This window comes from Delphinus delphis, chromosome 4 (assembly GCF_949987515.2).
Source record: "Delphinus delphis chromosome 4, mDelDel1.2, whole genome shotgun sequence".
NCBI lineage: Eukaryota > Metazoa > Chordata > Mammalia > Artiodactyla > Delphinidae > Delphinus > Delphinus delphis.
In genome coordinates, this window is record NC_082686.1 from 723,416 (window position 1) to 740,920 (window position 17,505).

Consider the following 17,505-nt stretch of genomic DNA (forward strand, 5'->3'; position numbering starts at 1 on the left):
CTTAAAGGAATCTCCATACTGTTCTCCATAGTGGCTGTACCAATTTACATCCCTACCAACAGTGTAGGAGGGTTCCCTTTTCTTCACATTCTCACCCACACTTGACAGTTGTTGTATTTTTGATAATAGCCATTCTGACAGGTGTGCGGTGATATCTCATTGTGGCTTTTTAAAAAAAATCTCATTCTGGTTTTGATTTGCATTTCTCTGATGATTAGTGACGTTGAGCATCTTTTCACGTGTCTCCTGACCATCTACATGTCTTCTTTGGGAAAGTGTCTATTCAGATCCCCTGCCCGTTTTCCAATTGGGTTGTTTGTTTTTTTGCTATTGAGTTGTATAAGTTCTTTGTATATTTTGGATATTAACCCCTTATTGGATATTTTGTTTGCTAATATCTTCTCCCCGTCAGTAGGCAGTCTTTTCCTTTTGTTGATAGTTTTCTTTGTTGTGCACAAGCTTTTTAGTTTGATGTGGCCCCAATCCGTCTCTTTTTGCTTTTATTTCTCTTGCCTGAGCAGACATATCCAAAAAAAATTACTAAGACCGATATCAAGGCGCATACTGCCTATGTTTTCTCTTAGAATTTTTATGTTTTGAAGTCTTACACTTAAATCTTTAATCCATTTTGAGTTTATTTTTGTATATGGTGTAAGAAAGTGCTCCAATTTGATTCTTTTCCATGTGCTGAATAGCTGTCCAGTTTTCCCAAGACCATTTATTGAAGAGGTTATCTTTTCTCCATTGTATATTCTTGCCTCCTTGTCAAAGATTGATTGCCCATGTAGGGTTTATTTCTGGGCTCTGTACTCTGTTCCATTGATCTATGTCTCTTTTTGTGCCAGTACCATACTGTTTTGATTACTGTAGCTTTGTCGTATAGTTTGAAATCAGGGCGTGTGATACCTCCAGCTTTGTTCTTCTTTCTCAAGATTGTTTTGGCTATTTGGGGTCTTTCATGTTTCCATAGAGATTTTAGGATTATTTGTTCTAGTTCTGTGAAAAATGTCATTGGTATTTTCATAGGGATTGCACTGAATCTGTAGATATCCTTGGGTAGAATGGACATTTTAATAATGTTAATTCTTCCAATCCATGAACACAGTGTACCTTTCCATCTGTTTGTGTTGTCTTCTGAAATTCTTTTATGAGTGTCTTCTAGTTTTCCAAGTACACGTGTTGTTATCTCCTTAGTTAGATTTATTCCTAGGTATTTTATTCTTTTTGATGTAATTGTGAATAGGATCGTTTCCTTAATTTCTCTTTCTGATAGTTTGTTGTTAGAATATAGAAATGCAACAGATTTCTGTATATTAATTTTGTATTCTGCAACATCACTGAATTTATTGATGTGCTCTGCTAGTTTTTTGGTGGCATCTTTAGGATTTTCTATGTATAGTATCATGTCATCTGCAAGCAGTGATAGTTTTACTTCTTCCTTTCCAATTTGCATGGCTCTTCTTTCTTTTTCTCATCTGATTGCTCTGGCTAGGACTTCCAATACCATGTTGAATGAAAGTGGTGAGATTGGGCATCCTTGAATTGTTCCTGATCTTAGAGGAAATGCTTCCATTTGAGTATGATGGTAGCTGTGGGTTTGTCATATATGGCTTTTATTATGTTGAGATATGTTCCCTCTATACCCACTTTGGTGAGGGTAATGAGGTTTCACGTTGCACTGGTCAGAATGGTCATTATCAAAAAATTTAGAAACAATAAATGCTGGAAAGGGTGTGGTGAAAAGGGAACCCTCTTGCACTGTTGGCAGGAATGAAAATTGATACAGCCACTACGGAGAACAGTATGGAGGTTCCTTAAAAAACTAAAAATAGAGCTACCATATGACCTAGCAATCCCACTACTGGACATATACCCTGAGAAAAACCATAATTCAAAAAGAGTCATGGACCACAATGTAGCACTGCAGCACTATTTACAATAGCCAGGACATGGAAGCAACCTAAGTGTCCATAGACAGATGAATGGATAAAGAAGATGCGGCACATATATACAATGGAATATTACTCAGCCATAAAGAGAAAAGAAATTGAGTTATTTGTAGTGAGGTGGGTGGACCTAGAGTCTGTCATGCAGAGCGAAGTAAGTCAGAATGAGAAAGACAAATACCGTATGCTAACACATATATATGGAATCTAAAAAAAAAATGGTCCTGATGAACCTAGTTGCAGGGCAGGAATAAAGAGGTAGATGTAGAGAATGGACTTGAGGATATGGGGAGGGGGAAGGGTAAACTGGGACGAAGTGAGAGAGTGGCATGGACATATATACACTACCACATGTAAAATAGACAGCTAGTGGGAGGCAGCCGCATAGCACAGGGAGATCGGCTCGGTGCTTTGTGACCGCCTGGAGGGGTGGGATAGGGAGGGTGGGAGGGAGGGAGACGCAAGAGGGAGGGGATATGGGGATATATGTATATGTATAGCTGATTCACTTTGTTGTACAACAGAAACTAACACAGCATTGTGAAGCAATTATACTCCAATAAAGATGTGTTAAAACAAATGCCCATGGACTCTCAAAAAATGAATAAATAAAACTCAATAATAAGAGAACCAAATTAAGAGACGGGCAAAAGGTTTGAATAAATACCTCAGCAGAGAAGGACAGAGGGCAAATGAGCACATGAAAAGATGCTCAACATCATGTTATAAGGGAAATGATAATCAAAACCACAGTGAGTTGCCACTGCATACCCACTTGAACGGCTAATATGAAAAAGACTGAGCACACCACATGCCGCTGCGGATGTGGAGCGACTGGAACTCCGCTGCAATGTGGAGAGAACATAAAAGGGCATAGCCACTGTAGAAACCAGGTTAGCAGATTCTTAAAAGTTAAAGATACACCCGTCATGTGCCCCAGTCACTTCCCTCCTAGGTATTCACCTCCAACAGAGACTCGTCCATGCAGCTCACAGCAGGTGTATCTGTGGACACGGAAGGGTGGGCAGCTCCGTAGGGGCCCCGCTCCTCCGGGTGCCGGGCATCAGCCAGGGCTGGTGATGTGCCTGGCACACGATCATCTCCTCTGGGCCCTACGCTGGGCCCCACGCCGGGTGGCACGAGTGACTCTGGGGGCATCCCTCTTCCTGACTCTGGGGGCATCCCGCGTGGCGCCCTCGGGGCTCCTCCAGTGGCACCTGGCCTGCTGTTTCCCGGCCTCTCCCGCCCGGACCGTGGGGCTGGCATATCTTCACTGACACGTCCAGAACCGAGCGCCTGTCTCCCCAGCCCTCGTCTGCAGCCTCCCCGTTCACAGAGGGCAAACCGCCTTTCCAGGGCTCAGAGTGAGAGCCTTCGTTCACGTGGCCTGGACCCTCTTTCTTCCACAGCACACTTCGGTTCCCAAGGGAATCCTGCTCATTCTTCCTTCGGATGCCTCCGGAACCAGTGCACCTGGCTGAGCCGCACGCTCTGTGAGCCCCGCAGCCTCCAGGGCTCCCCTGGCCCCCGCCCCCGCTGCAGCTGCTCCGCCCCGGCCGCCCCTCCGCCTGCTCTTCTCCTGCGGACGCGTGCGCCGCGGGCCGCACCTCCGGGGCCCCACGCTAACGCTGCACTTCCCACGTCTTCCTCACGCCTGGCTCTGCCCACGGCCACTCTGGCTCTCTGAGGCACTTCCTCACCCTGCCTACCGGCCACCCGCCGCCCCAAAGCTGACCGAGGGGCCCAGAGGGAGGCCCGTGTCCACCTCGGCCCCGCCACCTCCCAGGCCCTGAGCGAGGCCGGCACGTGGCCGGTGGGTGCGTGAGTGAACCGCAGCCCCGAGCCCTGGGCTTGTGGTGTGGCGGGCGCCGCTATGCTGCGCACCCAACCTCGACCAGGGGACTCCCGGGAGGGCGGAGGAGTGTGCATGGGCGGCCCGAGCACCGGAGGCCTGGCCGGAGCCCGGGGAGTGGGGCAGACAAGGAGGGGCTCCTGCCAAGGGGCGGGCACCAGGGCAGGCCCCTCAGGCCACGCGGACTCCCAGCGATGCAGGGAGGGCAGTGCCCCCGCGGGGCTGGCCCTGCCTCACCTCCCGGCCGCCCACCTGCTCGGGGCCGTGAGCCCACCTCTGACGCGAGCAGGCAGAGCTGTCTGCCCCAGGCCTGGGCCCTCCAGGGCCTCAGCGCCGAGAGGGGTGCAGCGGGCTCCTCAGGCGAGCACAGGCGAGCTGAGCCGGGAGGAGGGTGCGTGCGGGCTCCCGCTGGGAAGCGCAGGGGCCACCGTGCCCGGGGCGCGGCGGGGCAGCAGGCTTACTTCCTGACACTGGGCTGGGGTTTGCCCCCCACGCAGTTTTGCAAAAGTAAAACCAGAAGACTCGTGGAAGTCAGACAATGACTTGTTTAAAGGTGGGAGAGGGTGGGAGGGCGATTTCGGTGAGAAGGACCTGCTCCTTGGGCGGCAGGCGGCCGCACGAGCGTGGCGGGGGGGCGTCTGAGCGTGGGGGGCACAGAGAGGGGCCAGAACCGAGGGGCAGCGCACACGTTTATTGAGCCGGGACGCGGTGCGGAGACGCCTCCGGCCGGTCCCCACTCTCAGCCCCGAAGACGCCCGGGGCCCAGCATCCCCGCTTCGCCCCGCACCCCGGGTCAGGACCCCGAGCCTTCCTTTCTCCTGCCCTCGGACAAAGGGAGACGTGCACCCTGCCCGGCGCTGACCCGTGTGGCCACGGGAGCCGAGGCCGAGGGACCGGGGAGGGGCAGCTCCCTGCGGCCACAGCTCCTGGGGCTTGGAGGGGACGGCTGCTGGAAGCGCTGTCCAAATGTCAAACCAAGTCTTAAAACAACAGTTACACGGACACTAAGGAACAACGTTTCTACAACGTCACAGATGGGAGTGGCCCCAAAGCATTTAAAATAATGAACACGGCATGCCAACGCGTGAGGAGACGGGCGTAAGTGAAGTTGGAGCAGCGTCGGGGCGGAGCCGGGGGCTCACAGACACAGATGGAGCGCTGTGGGTGCATCTCTAGGGCACAGACACCTTCTGTAGTAAAGAAACCTCTATATCTGCGAGGGGGTGGGCGGTCTGCAGAGGCGAGTGGTGGGGACGTCGGCGGGGTTAGAGCGCGCCCATCCCGGTGACCTCGGACGTCAGCCTGGAAGAGACAAGGGCACAGGGCACAGGTCACCATGTCCTCACAGACGCAGGAGCCCTTAGAGGCGTGCGCCTCCCTCCTCATTGCCACGGACGGTCCTGGTTCACAGCGCAGTGGCCACTAGCTGAGGACCGAGGACCAGAGCCACGGGGCCTTCCTTCCCCGCCACAGGGGCCCATGTACCTGTCACCACATGGGGCGTGACGACAGCCACCAGGACAGGCCCAGGCTGCCACAACTGTTTCTACAGCCACTGCCGGGAGGGGCGTGGGAGTGACCCTGCCAGGGAGAGGGACGCAGGGCCCTTGTGCCGCGGCTCTGGAGGCTTCCTGGGTGTGGTCGCCCTCAGCAGGGAGGCCGAGGGAGGTGTCCGCTATGCCCAGGAGCTCCGCCCTGGCTCTCCGGCCACAGGACCTCCCTGTGCCCCAGCGTGTGACCTCAGACCCTTGCACGGTTCCCTGGCAGCCGCCCACCACGTGTCTGGGTCGGGGGGTCTTTAAAACCACAGATGTGTGAGAGCAGAGAAACCCCGTGACCTGTTCCCTGAAACTACAGAGCCTTTCACGACCTTCGATGACCCCAGACCCAGGCCTCTGCCGAGCAGAGACCGTGGGGTGGGCACGGGGCAGGTGCTGGCCAGGCCACCCCCAGCTTGTCCCCGTGGGCAGAAGGCCGGAGGTCCCAGGAAAGGCCAGTGAAGCAGCCCCCCTGCAGCTCCAAACCCCAGGGACCTCCCCGGGAGGCCCCGGGAGGCAGCCCCGTGCAGGCCCGTGCAGGCTGGCCGGCCTCACCTGGCGTTGATGAGGTACTGGGCAAGGCTGATGTTGGCCGGGGTCCCCGTGATGGTGATCTGGCGCTCTGACGACCCCTCCGTGGCATTGGCGATTTTGATCTGCGCTCCAGACATCTGTCGAATTTCATTGATTTTGGTCCCCTGGCGTCCAATTATGCAGCCTATTAGCTGGAAGAAAGGACGGAGGAGCTTCTTAGAGGAGAATCCACCGCAGCCCGTGTGCGTTGCCAGCCGCTGGGGAAGCTGCCGGAAGCACTGCCTTGGCCCGCCCACCCCCAGCACGTCACACGCTCCAGAGGGAAGAGGCACGCCCACGCCCCTCCTGCTGGAGGATGGGAGCCGCGGGTGCCTGGCCTCTGCTTGGCCTCGACCGCGAGAAGTCCCGCCAAATCAAGACACAGCGGCCATGCGGCCGCATCACCCGGCCCAGCGTCCTCCGTGGGCCCGAGGCCATGTTGGCCCCTCTAGGCCACGCCCCCGGGCTGGAGGGATGTATGTTTGAGTGGACACGGGAGCTGGAGAGGCCGTGTCCCCAGCCATCACCATGCCGCCCTCAGGCAGCTACCCCTCTAGGACACGTGCCCCACACCCACCCTGTTGTCTTGGTTTGGGGATCGGAGTCAACATTCTTAGGATAAACCAGGGATCCAGAGGGTGGCTGGGAGATAACTGAGTGTGTGAGGCGAGTGTGTGAGGCCCTCCGAGGGCCCATGGAGCACTTCTGGGCCACCTACTCTCAGGGCTGACCCTGAACCAGGCAGGGCCTTCAAATGGGGGCAGCCGGGGTCCCCAGGCAGCTCCGGCATCTGAATTCCGAGTCACCCCTGAAGCGCCACCAGCTGCTTCCTTGGCTGGTATCTTGGGGGTGATATCACCCACCCCCGTGGGCATTAAGCTGCTTAACCAGGGCAGGGGAGGGGAGGGGCACACACGGGCTCAGGATGGGCGGGGCCCGGCATACTCACATCATTGGGAATGGTGAGCTCGTGAGTGCTGGCGGGGGGGCTGGCGTCCAGACCTGGGCACAGTGAGGGGAGACGGTTAGGCGGGCAGAAGGCTGCTCGCGCTGCACCCGGCGCTCGGCCCCGCTGGGCCGATAGGCAGGCAGGGCCGGGGGCTGCCCAGGGGAGGGTCTGCACAGCCGGGGGCCGCGGCCTGTGAGCGCTCTGTCCCAGGCTGCCACCACCCTCCTGACCCCAGCGTCTCTCAAACAAGGAAGAGGAACCCAGCAGGATGCAGGTTCACTTTTTCGTTCTGGGCACGACATGATGTCACTTGTCTGCTGTGTCGTGTAGTCTCTCGAGACGCCCTTCACAGACACCCTGGTGGCTCCACCTGGCGCCCCGAGAACGGGCCGCACTGGTCACGCCAGTCCTGGGTGCCCACCCTCCCGCCCCCAGACCCGACAGCAGGCCTCCTCCGCTGCCCCTGTTCCCTCCCACGCTCTGCGGACCCCGCCCCCGGGCAGCGCTTCCGGTGGGGGCAAGGAGGCCCGAGAGCCGGGCAGCGGAGGCCGTGCCTTTCCACAGGGCGTCCTGGGCCGAGACCCAGGCCCAGCTCATCACACGCCCAGCTTCTGTCTTTACAAATGTCAGCTCAGCACCCACCAAGTCAGAGCCAGCCTCTCAGGGTTCAAGGACAAGATCCACACTCACTTTGGAAACAGTGATCACAAAACGCAGGTGGGATGTGAGGGGCCCAGAGGGGACGCAGCGTCTGCCCTCGCGGGTGAACACTGGGGCAGACACACTCCTGTGTACGAGGCGCTTCCATCCCGTCAGGAGGCGTCTCAAACTCAAAGCCCACAGCCGTGACCCCGCTCTTCCTGCCCCAGACCCGTGTGTCCCAGTGTCGTGGGTCCCGCAGCTCAGCCCAGACCCGGAGCCCCCAGCTCCACCCACCTTCCCCGTGGCACATTATAGCAGACCCGGCTCACGCACCTTCGGAATATTCCGGAACCAGAGCCCTCTTCCCACCCCACGCTCCTCCCTCCCTGGCCCCTGCCCCTCAGGCTAATCCCCACAAGGCCCCGAGGGGTCCCAACAAAGGCGACTGCCCGGCCCCCGGCCCCACAGGCATCCTCCTCCATGGCACGTGTGTCCCCGGAACCGGATGTGCCGTGGCCATCGGTGTCGAGGACACAGGGACCCGGTGAGACCGGGCCTGTTCTGGGGCCCGCGGAGCACGGGGCTCAGCTATGCTGAACAAACTAACTCACCCCAGACCATCCATCATTTTTCTGTTTCACAGCTAAACCTGGAGTTTCTGTTCTTTATCTCTTTTCATAAAGGTATTTTCAATACAGTTACTTAGTTGTTCAACTATCTATAAACATTCAATCCTTAGTGACATTTAAAATGTCACTTAAGAGATCTCCTTGGTCCCAAGTCCCGTGCGGTGCCTCCTGGTTTGGGTGACACAGCTGGGGGGTCACACGTGTTCACCTATAGCTTATGATGTTTGATCAGGGGGCTTCTTTTAAAAGGGGCCGAAGTCACGCCCACTGGTGAGCTTCCCATGAGTCACGAATGCTGCTTCCCCCACACAAAGGCCAGCTGCCTGGGAAGCGGCGTGGCGTGGCCTTCAGGGTGAGGACGCGACCACCGCCCGGCCTCCCTGACCCGCGGCCGTGGCGGGAGCGTGCGCGTGCGCGTGCAAGTGTGGTGTGTGAGCGCTCTGGGTCCCACGGGGCCTTGGAGAGGGAGGTCGTCACGGGGGCATGTGAACACGGGTCCCACGTCCCCGAGGCTGTGCTGGGAGGGCCGTGTCGGGGTGGGGTGGGGGCTGTGTGTCCCAGGTAAGCCCGGTGCTTGGAGTCCCCAGGTCGTCTCCTGGAGACGATGGCTGGGCAATTATCTGCAGTCACGTTATAAACTGTACAGACACCCAAACATGTGTTATCACCAGACACATAACTTTGTAAAGGTTGGTATCCAGTTCCAAAATCAGAAACATTCGATAAATGCTCTTCTCTAGTTTTCACTCATTCAATTCTGCATTAACTTAAAGGCTGCGCCGAGAAGCCCACAGCGAGCGCATGAAGCATCAGAGCTGGGGTCCCAGCTGGAGAGACGCCTCCTGAGCCCCGTGGTCTCAGCTGGGCCCACGTGGTCCTGAGGGATGGGTGAGGGGCGGAGGCACCCTGAGGCCCGGAACACACCAGTGGGGGTGACAGCTACGACCGCTGCACACAGGTCTCTCCCGCATTTCCCCTTTAGCCGGCACTCGCTCTTCTGCTCTGATCCAGGCTTTCACGAGGCCCGTGTGGGTGGGGATGGGAGCGTGGGGGCCGCCTCCCTCCCAGGGAACCTGGCAGGTCCGGGCCACATGCCTCCAGGGGCTTTGCTCCCCAATGGCCTGTGAGCGGGCCGCGCCCACTGCTCCAAGCCTGGGTGACAGGACCTGCGGATCCACGCCCTGCCCTGTCCGGGGGGTGTTTTAGTGCAAATCCAGGCCACAGTGATCTCATCTCCCATGAAACACACTTCTGGAAGGCACACAGCGTGGTCAGCCCTTCACTCCAGACCCCCACACGCTGTGCCACTGGGAGAATAAATGACACACAGGTGGGGCCTCTGGATGACAGGGCAGCTGTGCCCCGAGCCCAGTCAGAGCCGACGCACCACGCTCCCAGCAGGAACGGGGCGGAAGCTGGGAGCCACGTGTGCAGACCTGGGGCCAGCCACTTGGGCCCCGGCCCTGGGTGGCGCCGGCGTCCCTTCCCCGAGGCGCTTGGCCAGCAGCCCCCTCGCCCCCTCCTCCCACCAGGTCCCCTCCTGGCCTGCTTGCTCTCCCTTTAGCGTGGTTTTCTTTTACCTGACGACTGGCCCATCAGATTTTGAGCTTCTTCGGAGGAGTGTAAAGGCAGCTTTTCTCCTGGAGAGCAAAGAAGAAACAGATTTAATGTTTTGCCCTCAAGGAGAGAAGCAAGGTCACTTCAACTAGGGAAGCTCAAAGTCTGACTGGTGCGCCACTCTGAGCTACGGGGACGCCATCCCAGGCGAGCCGCCCTGCGGGTGCACCACCTCCTGCAGGAGGGCCTCCCCGACGGCTGGTGGGCAGCAGAGAGCAGGGTGGACCCTCGAGGGGGGGGTGCCTCCTTCGGGAAGGCCAGCTGTAGGGTGACTGACCCGTCATGGAGACGCACAGAGATACCCCCGCCCACCCGCGGCAGCGTGCAGAGCGCCGCGTCCCTGGCCCTCACTCCAGAGCTGTACTTGTTCCGTTCACTGCCCTGAACACAGACCGCTCGGAAAGAGAAAGGCCCCAGGTGAGAAGAGAGGAGGTCAGAAAGGGCGGCTGGGTACGTACCGGGGAAAGCGGGGTTGGTCTGTCCGAGGGGAGGAAAGGGGGTTTGCTGCATGGCCAGCTGGTGGAGCTTGGTCAACTGCTGGGGTAGGAGGGACACGAGAGCTAAGAAGGTTATTGTCATCGAGTACAAGTCACACCAAATTAAAAACGCGTAACGGAAGTCTGCACAGATAGATAGAAAGGGGGCCATGCGACACATGGCAGACGCAGCAGCACGCAAGGACTTGGCCTGGGATAACCAAAGGGCCGTGTCGGTTGGCAGGCACGCCGAGTCCTTCCCTCCCTCGGCCCCCGGCCAGGCGGGCCCCCGGGCTCCACGGGGAGGGTCTAGAGCCACGGAGCAGGACCCGCTGGGCCCCAAGTGCCTCAACGTCACGCTGTCACTCGCGGGACCCGCTCACATCGGTGGGTCGGCCCTGGGCCTGGCCCACCCCACGGCCGGCATCCTCCCCCGCAGGCCCTCACTCTACCCATGGGGCGACTTGGAGGGGCCACCTGTGGGGCCCACCGCCCGCCCCCTGCGGCCTCCAGGATTACAGGAAGCAGTGCTGGAAGGCTCCACCGAGGGAGCTGCAGGGCCGCCAAGAGGGTGCAGGGCTCCTGTGGGGGGGTCCCACGCCTATGCCCCTTCCCCCCACCCCCCGTGCCCCATCCCTTGTCACCTGCCCCTTGGCCCCCATCCCCCAGCCACTAGACATTGGTGGGGGCTTTGAAATGCAGTTTCTTTAGTTATTTTATCTGAGCTTCACTTCTTAAGTAAACACTACAAATAACAGAAGATAGGGGCTGTCTGAATGCTGGGACCCCCGGCCTTGGAGACTTCCGGGCGTGTCCTCAGCCCTGGCTCACCCACTGGCCCGGCCCACATCTCCAGCAGAGCGGAGAGAGGGCCAGGACATTCCAGGACGTGCACTCAACTCCCAACCTTCACAAAGGAAGCCCGGCCCGAATGCTTCCAGAGCCCGGAGGCCGGCATGGGGCCTCCACAGAGCCCCTGCGGCTGGCAGGTGTGGGCACCCAGGGAGCATGGAGGGCGCCCCCAGGTGAGACGAGGGTCTGACCAGTCACCACGTGGGTCCCATTCTGCAGAACGTGTCGGGGGTGGGGGCAGGTACGAGCGCTGGGATCTCCACGTCCATGGCCTTCACGGGCGAGCCCTCGGGCGACAGAGGAGTGGGGATGCTGCTGGCCTCCCAGGGGCCAGGCGCGCTCTCCTAACAAATGCCGAACACCCCTTCCCAGTACGTGGGGGATCACGGCTGCCCCACGGGGGCTCCTCCCGAGAGCCTGCCACCCCGTCACGTGTCCGGCAGGTGCGGCCGTGGGGACAGGGCTGGTGGCGCGCTGGCCGGCCAGTCCGGCCTCCTCCTGCCTCCACAGGTTGGGGCCCAGGGGCCGAGCCGTGCCCAGCCTGTGGCCTCCGGGCACATTCTCCCGGTAGAACCTCCGCTGTGCTGCTGCTGGGATGTGGGTGGGTTGTGTCTGCGGCCAAACTCTGGTGTCTCCTGGCCGCTCCTGTGGCATCTGCCAGTGTGGGGCTGCCTCTTCCCTCCCTCCCTCCCCGGAAACGGCAAGCCCTCCCCCACCCCGGGCCTCTCCCCACTCTGGGGGTGGGCCTGCTCGGAGAGAACCGGCCTCATCCCAGATGCAGGTGTCATGCCTGGCAGCTCTGGGGCGGGGACGTGGTGGCCTGAGGTCAGATTCAGCCCTGAGAGTCCCCAGTGAGGGGGCGTCGGGGGCCGACAGCACACCTGCTGCCCGGCAGGTCTGCCCTGTGACTGACACCACTGAGCTAAGCGTGGCCTGAGCAGACATGCACAGAAGCCCCCTGAGAAGAGCACACCCGGGAAACACCGCTATGGGGACACCAACCCAAGTCTTGGGGACAAGAGGTGTGACGGGACCCGTACCTGCCATGCCACGGGTGAGGTGACCCCGCAGGGAAGGCGCTGAAGGGTGGGAGACCCCGCTGCGCGGCTCGGGCACCCTAGCAACGGCTCCTCTTTCCAGGGGCCCATAAGAAATGTGGCAAGGACCCATGGGCGTTGGGGCATGAGGGTGTGTGTGGGGGGCACCGACTGGGTCCTGCAACCCCGCCTCCCCTGAGCACATCGTCGCCCCCAATCACGGGGACACCGGGCGGCGTCTGCGCCCCGAGCCCACCTACACGGAGCGCTGGAACCGGGTCTAAGGTCTCCTCACAAGGAGGTAACACAAGTTCCTAGGATGGAGGAGGAAACCCCGTCTCTGGAGACAACAAACATCCAGTTGGCTGTCCAGAGCCCAGCCCAGGGCAGGCAGGCCACCTGCTCTGACCGTCACTGGGATTTCGTGCAGACACCGCACTGGTGCAAGAAGAGCTGCCTGGCGCGGGACTGGCGTCCTGGGGGTTCCAGCCCTTCACCCGGGGCCGGGGGTCAGCGGGGAGCCCGAGGGGCGGCCCTGCGGCACCTGAAGGGCTTAAGGGGCCTTGGCCAGGCTGCTCTCTGCTCCTGGTCTGCGATGTTACCCCCGTCACATGCTTATGTGTCCGACGGCCGGGCTGGCATGGTCCCCATGAGGGCAGGGCCCTCTCCTATGTGTCCCCGAGTCTCCAAGAGTGCACTGCTGTGCGTTGGTCGAGATGGCAGGGGAGAGCGGGGCTCTGGGGGCGGGAGAACTGGTCGGAGTCGCCTCCAACACTGATCAGCTTTGGAGAGATGGGCACATCTGGTCTCCGTGGGCCTCGTGCCCCTGTCTGCGAGGCCCGGTGCCACGTGAGGGATGGGCAGGCTGAAGTGCTGCCCACGTGAGTTGGGGGTGAATGAACATCGCAAACCCGCGGGGCGTCCCCACCTGGCCACCCACAGCCCCTGCACCCGCGGGCGCTCCTCTGGCCTCTCCATCACCTGCTCTCAGTTAAATGGGTGACCCGCCGGCCACGCATGTTATAGGCACGGCCAGATAACCCGCGCGGTGGGCTCCGCTGCACCTGCAGAGTCTGGCACGCAGGAGTGCAGGGATTCAGGCCCTGACCTGTCCCACTGCAGTGGATTTGCTGCTCTGTATGAAACAGTGGCCACACCAGCAAATAGATCCCCCCTCAGGCACCCACGAATATAAAGTGACATCTCGGGAAGGACTGACCGGACGGTGGTGCCTGGAGGAGCACCCGTCCCTCGAGCGGGTGGGCGGATGGGTGTCAGCTGGCATCTCTCTGTCTGTTAAGGCTCTGGCCTTAACTTTGCCTCCATTTCTACATTTGTAAAGGAGGGTGCAGCACTAAGTGCTAAGGGGACTTCCCACTTTTCGAGATATTTCTGCCGTAAAACAAAACAAAACGAGAATCAGACTTTCTAATCTGGCCAGTGCCTACAAACCACTGCGAGGGAAGATAGGAGGGGAGGGTGGAGGGCGGAGCCAGCGGGCAGGCGTCAGTCACAGACATTTCTCCATAACTGCCTTTTCCACCGAACTCTGTGTCAGAACATAAAACATAGACAAACACTCGACAAGTCAGAAGGATTCATAAGCGCACGGCTCCACGAGTCATCAGCAGACGGACATGCCACGCGCCAGCGCTCGCCTCTAGGGACGGGCCGCCTCGTGGTTTAGTCTGCGAGTCCCGTTTCCCCTTCTGTGAAATGCCTGTGTCTTTCGCCCATTTTTCTCTTGGGTTGTTTTTCGCTGATTCACTATTTCAGATACTAATCCTATTCCAGTTATATGTGCTGAAAAGATCTTTCCCCACTCTCCTTATGGAGCCTTGAGAGAAACAGAATTTAAAGATTTTAATGTAGTTGAATTCATCACTATTTTCTTTATGGTTTGTGCTTCTGCTTTAGGAAATCCTTCCCTGATCTGTGAACTGAAAGATACTGTTTTCTTCTATAAGTGCTATATTTTTCTCTCTCGTGTTGAAGTTCTTGGTACACAAGGAGTGGGTTTTTGTTTACGTTGTAAGGACTATCCTATCAGATGTCGTCTGCGTGACTAGCTTGGTGATTCTTGGCTTTTCCTCTTTCACGGAAAATTCCAAACAGCCTGCGGGGATTTTGTGTGCGATTGTACTGCATCTGTACCTCAACCTGGAAAGATCTTTGGGGTCGTTTCCAGGAGGACCGTGTGTCTCTCCACTCACTGTGGTCTTCTGGTCTTCTTTAACTTTCAATAACGACAAGATTTTTTGTTTTTTAAATTCACCTTTTAATTACTGATTTCAATTTAATTGCTCTATGGGGAGAGAGTCATCCATCTGATTCGATTTTTGAAAGATGCTGAGTCTTCTTTACGGTCTAGGGTGTGATCAAGCTGTGCAAACGTTCTCATGAATTCAGTGGCTGTGCTGGGGGGGTGTTCGGTGCACGTCGGTTAACTCAGGCTCACGTTGCACTGTCAGAATCTCTGTACTTGTCTACTTGGCCTTCATTGAAAGAGGTCTGTTAAGGTTCCACGGCAACATCTGTTAAATTCTCTTAATGGTTTGTTAATTTTTTCCTTTATATATGTTTGAAGCTATGTTTTAGGTGCAAACTTAAATGTTTTATCTTCTAGTGAAGCATTTATCAATAAGTAATGACTAAGTAATTTCCTGTAAAGTTTTTTTTCCCCCACTAATAATAATAATGGTGTATTGTTTCGTTGGGTTAGTATTTTCCTAGAATAGATTTTCTGTTCTTTTAATTTTTCTAGGTCCTTATTCTTTAGGTGTGTCTCTTGAAAAAAAAAACCGATATATTTTTTTGTTTCTGTTTCCTTGTCTTTTTGTTTAGCTTTTCTTAAAAAACCCTCTGACAGCCTTTGTTTTTTAACTGGAAAGTTTCTCCCGCTCTGATTACAGTTACCCACAGATGTAGATGAATTTCTGTCATCATCTTATTTTAATTGTCCTGATCTTCAAGGGTTTCTTTTCTTTTTTTCATTCCCTTCCTTTTGTGCTGATTAATCTTTTCCTGCCACCCGCTTTCCCCTCCGTACCTTTTTGGAAGTTATGAAAGTGAACGTGTTTCTGATAGTCACCACTTTGAAATTTTAACACGTACATTTAGTCTTTTTTTTTTTTTTTTTTTTTTTTTTGCGGTACGCGGGCCTCTCACTGTTGTGGCCTCTCCCGCTGCGGAGCACAGGCTCCGGACGTGCAGGCTCAGCAGCCGTGGCTCACGGGCCCAGCCGCTCCGCGGCATGTGGGATCTTCCCGGACCGGGGCACGAACCCGTGTCCCCTGCATCGGCAGGCGGACTCTCAACCACTGCGCCACCAGGGAAGCCCCATTTAGTCTTAATTCAATATCTTTGCCTTCCTCCTGAACGATACAATGACCTACAGGATGTTTTAATCCCCTCAGCCACATCCTAATCTTATGTATGCTGTCGGTGCCCATTTAGCTCTGTTATGTTAATCCCAGCAATTAGATAGCATTGATTTTGATTTTAAAAAGTTTGTCTTCATTGACCCAAATGTTTAAATTTTAATGTAGTCAAAAATATCAATGTTTTCTTTATGATTTGTGCTTATGTTAAGGAAAGAAATGGTAATTTTTTTTGCTCACCATTCTTTCTTGCATTTATAGCCTTCCTTCTGGGATCATTCTCCTTCTACTGACCGGTGTCCCTTAGAAGGTCACAGTTGTTTGTCTGAAAACGTCTGTAACTTGGGAGATCCTCTGGAGGTTGCATTTTAGGTTGACAGTTGTTTTCTTTTCTTTTGCCACCACAATTGCTCCTTTATAATACTCCTTCTCTCTCTCCTCTCGGAAGATTCACTTCTGGTCTTTGGTGTCACGCGGCTTTACTTGGACGGCGTCTAAAATGGATTTTGTTTGATCGAGTTGGGGATTTCTTGGGATTCCTGAATGTGAGGTTTTTTTGTTTATTGATTCTGAGAAATTCTCTGTGCTCATCTCTTAGAAGCTTCCCTCCCTCCATCCTATCCACTAACCCTGGGACTTCAACTGGATCTGTGTTCTCCCTTCTCAGTCCTCCTTATCGGTGTTTCTCAGACTTTCCGTGCAAACAAGTTACCCAGGGTCTTGTGAAAATGCAGATTCTGATTCTGGGAGGGGCGGGCTGAGGGCCGTGCCACTGAAGAGCTCAGCTCCGAGGAGAGGGTGTGCAACCCCGGGGAGGGGGCGGGGGCAAGAGTTAACCTGCCCCTGTTTCCTGCTCTGCGGAAGGTGAGGCCGGGGCGCCTCCCCGCCACTCCGAGCTGCGAAAGGAGAGGATTGAAGATCGTCGGATCTTGGAAGAACAAAGAGCCAGAGGTGCGGGCGTCGGCGGGGTGGCCGTGAAGATGCTAGGAGCAGCCTCAATGGCGCCTCCCTGCGGGCTCCCGGAGGGGGACACCAAGGAGGTGGGCGGGGAAGGCACTCCATCCCCGGCTGTGTCCACTGTGAGCAGAGCCCCAGGGACCACCGTCTGCACGGGGTCTAGCTGTGCGCTCCCACTGGTTTCTTCTACTTACTATGACTCACTCGTTCCCAGTTTCCCCACTGCTAACTCTCTAAGTGACGAGCTTCCCGGCTAACACGGCGCCCATCTACCCCCAGATACTCAACACCCTCTGCTGGGACCCAGCGTCGCGGGGACCGACAGCTCCGCTGCTCCTAGCCCCCAGCTCTGGCGAGGGCCCCTCGAAAGCCCATGTCCAGGCTCCAAGGGAGGCCGCCGGCCCAGCTGGCTTCTGGTCTCGATTCTGCTCGCTTCCAGCACTCCTTTAATGAGGGGATGCTAAGTAAGGGAGTGACTTGGAAACTTTAAAGAGTAGAAATAAGATTCACACGTGAGGGCGTGCCTGACGTTGACTGATTTCTCCCAGAAGAAACCAATTTCTTCCTGGTGTAATCAGCGCAGGGACAGAAAGAGCGGAGGTGGGAGAGAGCGGTGGTGGCCATGCTGTGTCTGTCCGGGCTTCGCATCTGCTCCTGCGTCCTGAGTTGTGGCCACCATGGTCCTTCCTCGTGTCTGAAACTACACCCGACCCCTCGGGCAGGACCCGTGGGCGGCCGTCCTGGAGCATTCTGGCCACAAGCCGTGACCAAGGCCTGCAGCTGCGACAGGCCCAGTCATGCAACAGTCCTTGGCTTCTCCGAATGCCCAAGAGCTATGAGCTTCCAGAAGGATTCCGGTAAAACAAGGGCCGAGGCAGGCGAGAACCTGGAGGGAGACTGGTGAGGGTGGGGCCCTGATTCCTACGTGGGTTAAACCAGAAAGCAGGAAAAACTGCGCACACTTTAGCTCTAGATGAAGAAATGCTCAGCTCTAAGAAATGTATTTTCTCAAAGTCTGTGCCTGACTTAGGAAGGAATTAGCGGCTGAGATGACAGT

At 56.7% G+C, this 17,505-nt stretch overlaps 1 protein-coding gene across 10 annotated transcripts in view; it reads right to left on the reverse strand.

Moving 5' to 3' along the window:
- Positions 1 to 4,336: 4,336 nt before the first annotated feature.
- The window catches only part of PCBP3 (poly(rC) binding protein 3), a 213,437-nt gene continuing 200,268 nt past the window's right edge, over positions 4,337 to 17,505 (reverse strand). For 4 of the 10 annotated variants that reach the window (XM_060009753.1, XM_060009747.1, XM_060009748.1 and 1 more), the window contains 5 exons: positions 10,205 to 10,283; positions 9,710 to 9,769; positions 6,859 to 6,911; positions 5,892 to 6,061; positions 4,337 to 5,100 (listed from right to left, as the gene is read on the reverse strand). In XM_060009753.1, coding sequence (XP_059865736.1) covers positions 5,064 to 5,100; positions 5,892 to 6,061; positions 6,859 to 6,911; positions 9,710 to 9,769; positions 10,205 to 10,283 — 399 coding nt within the window. In that variant the 3' untranslated portion in view covers positions 4,337 to 5,063. The remainder of the gene's footprint in view (positions 5,101 to 5,891; positions 6,062 to 6,858; positions 6,912 to 9,709; positions 9,770 to 10,204; positions 10,284 to 17,505) is intronic. The other 6 variants (XM_060009754.1, XM_060009750.1, XM_060009757.1 and 3 more) reach the window with 3 other exon arrangements.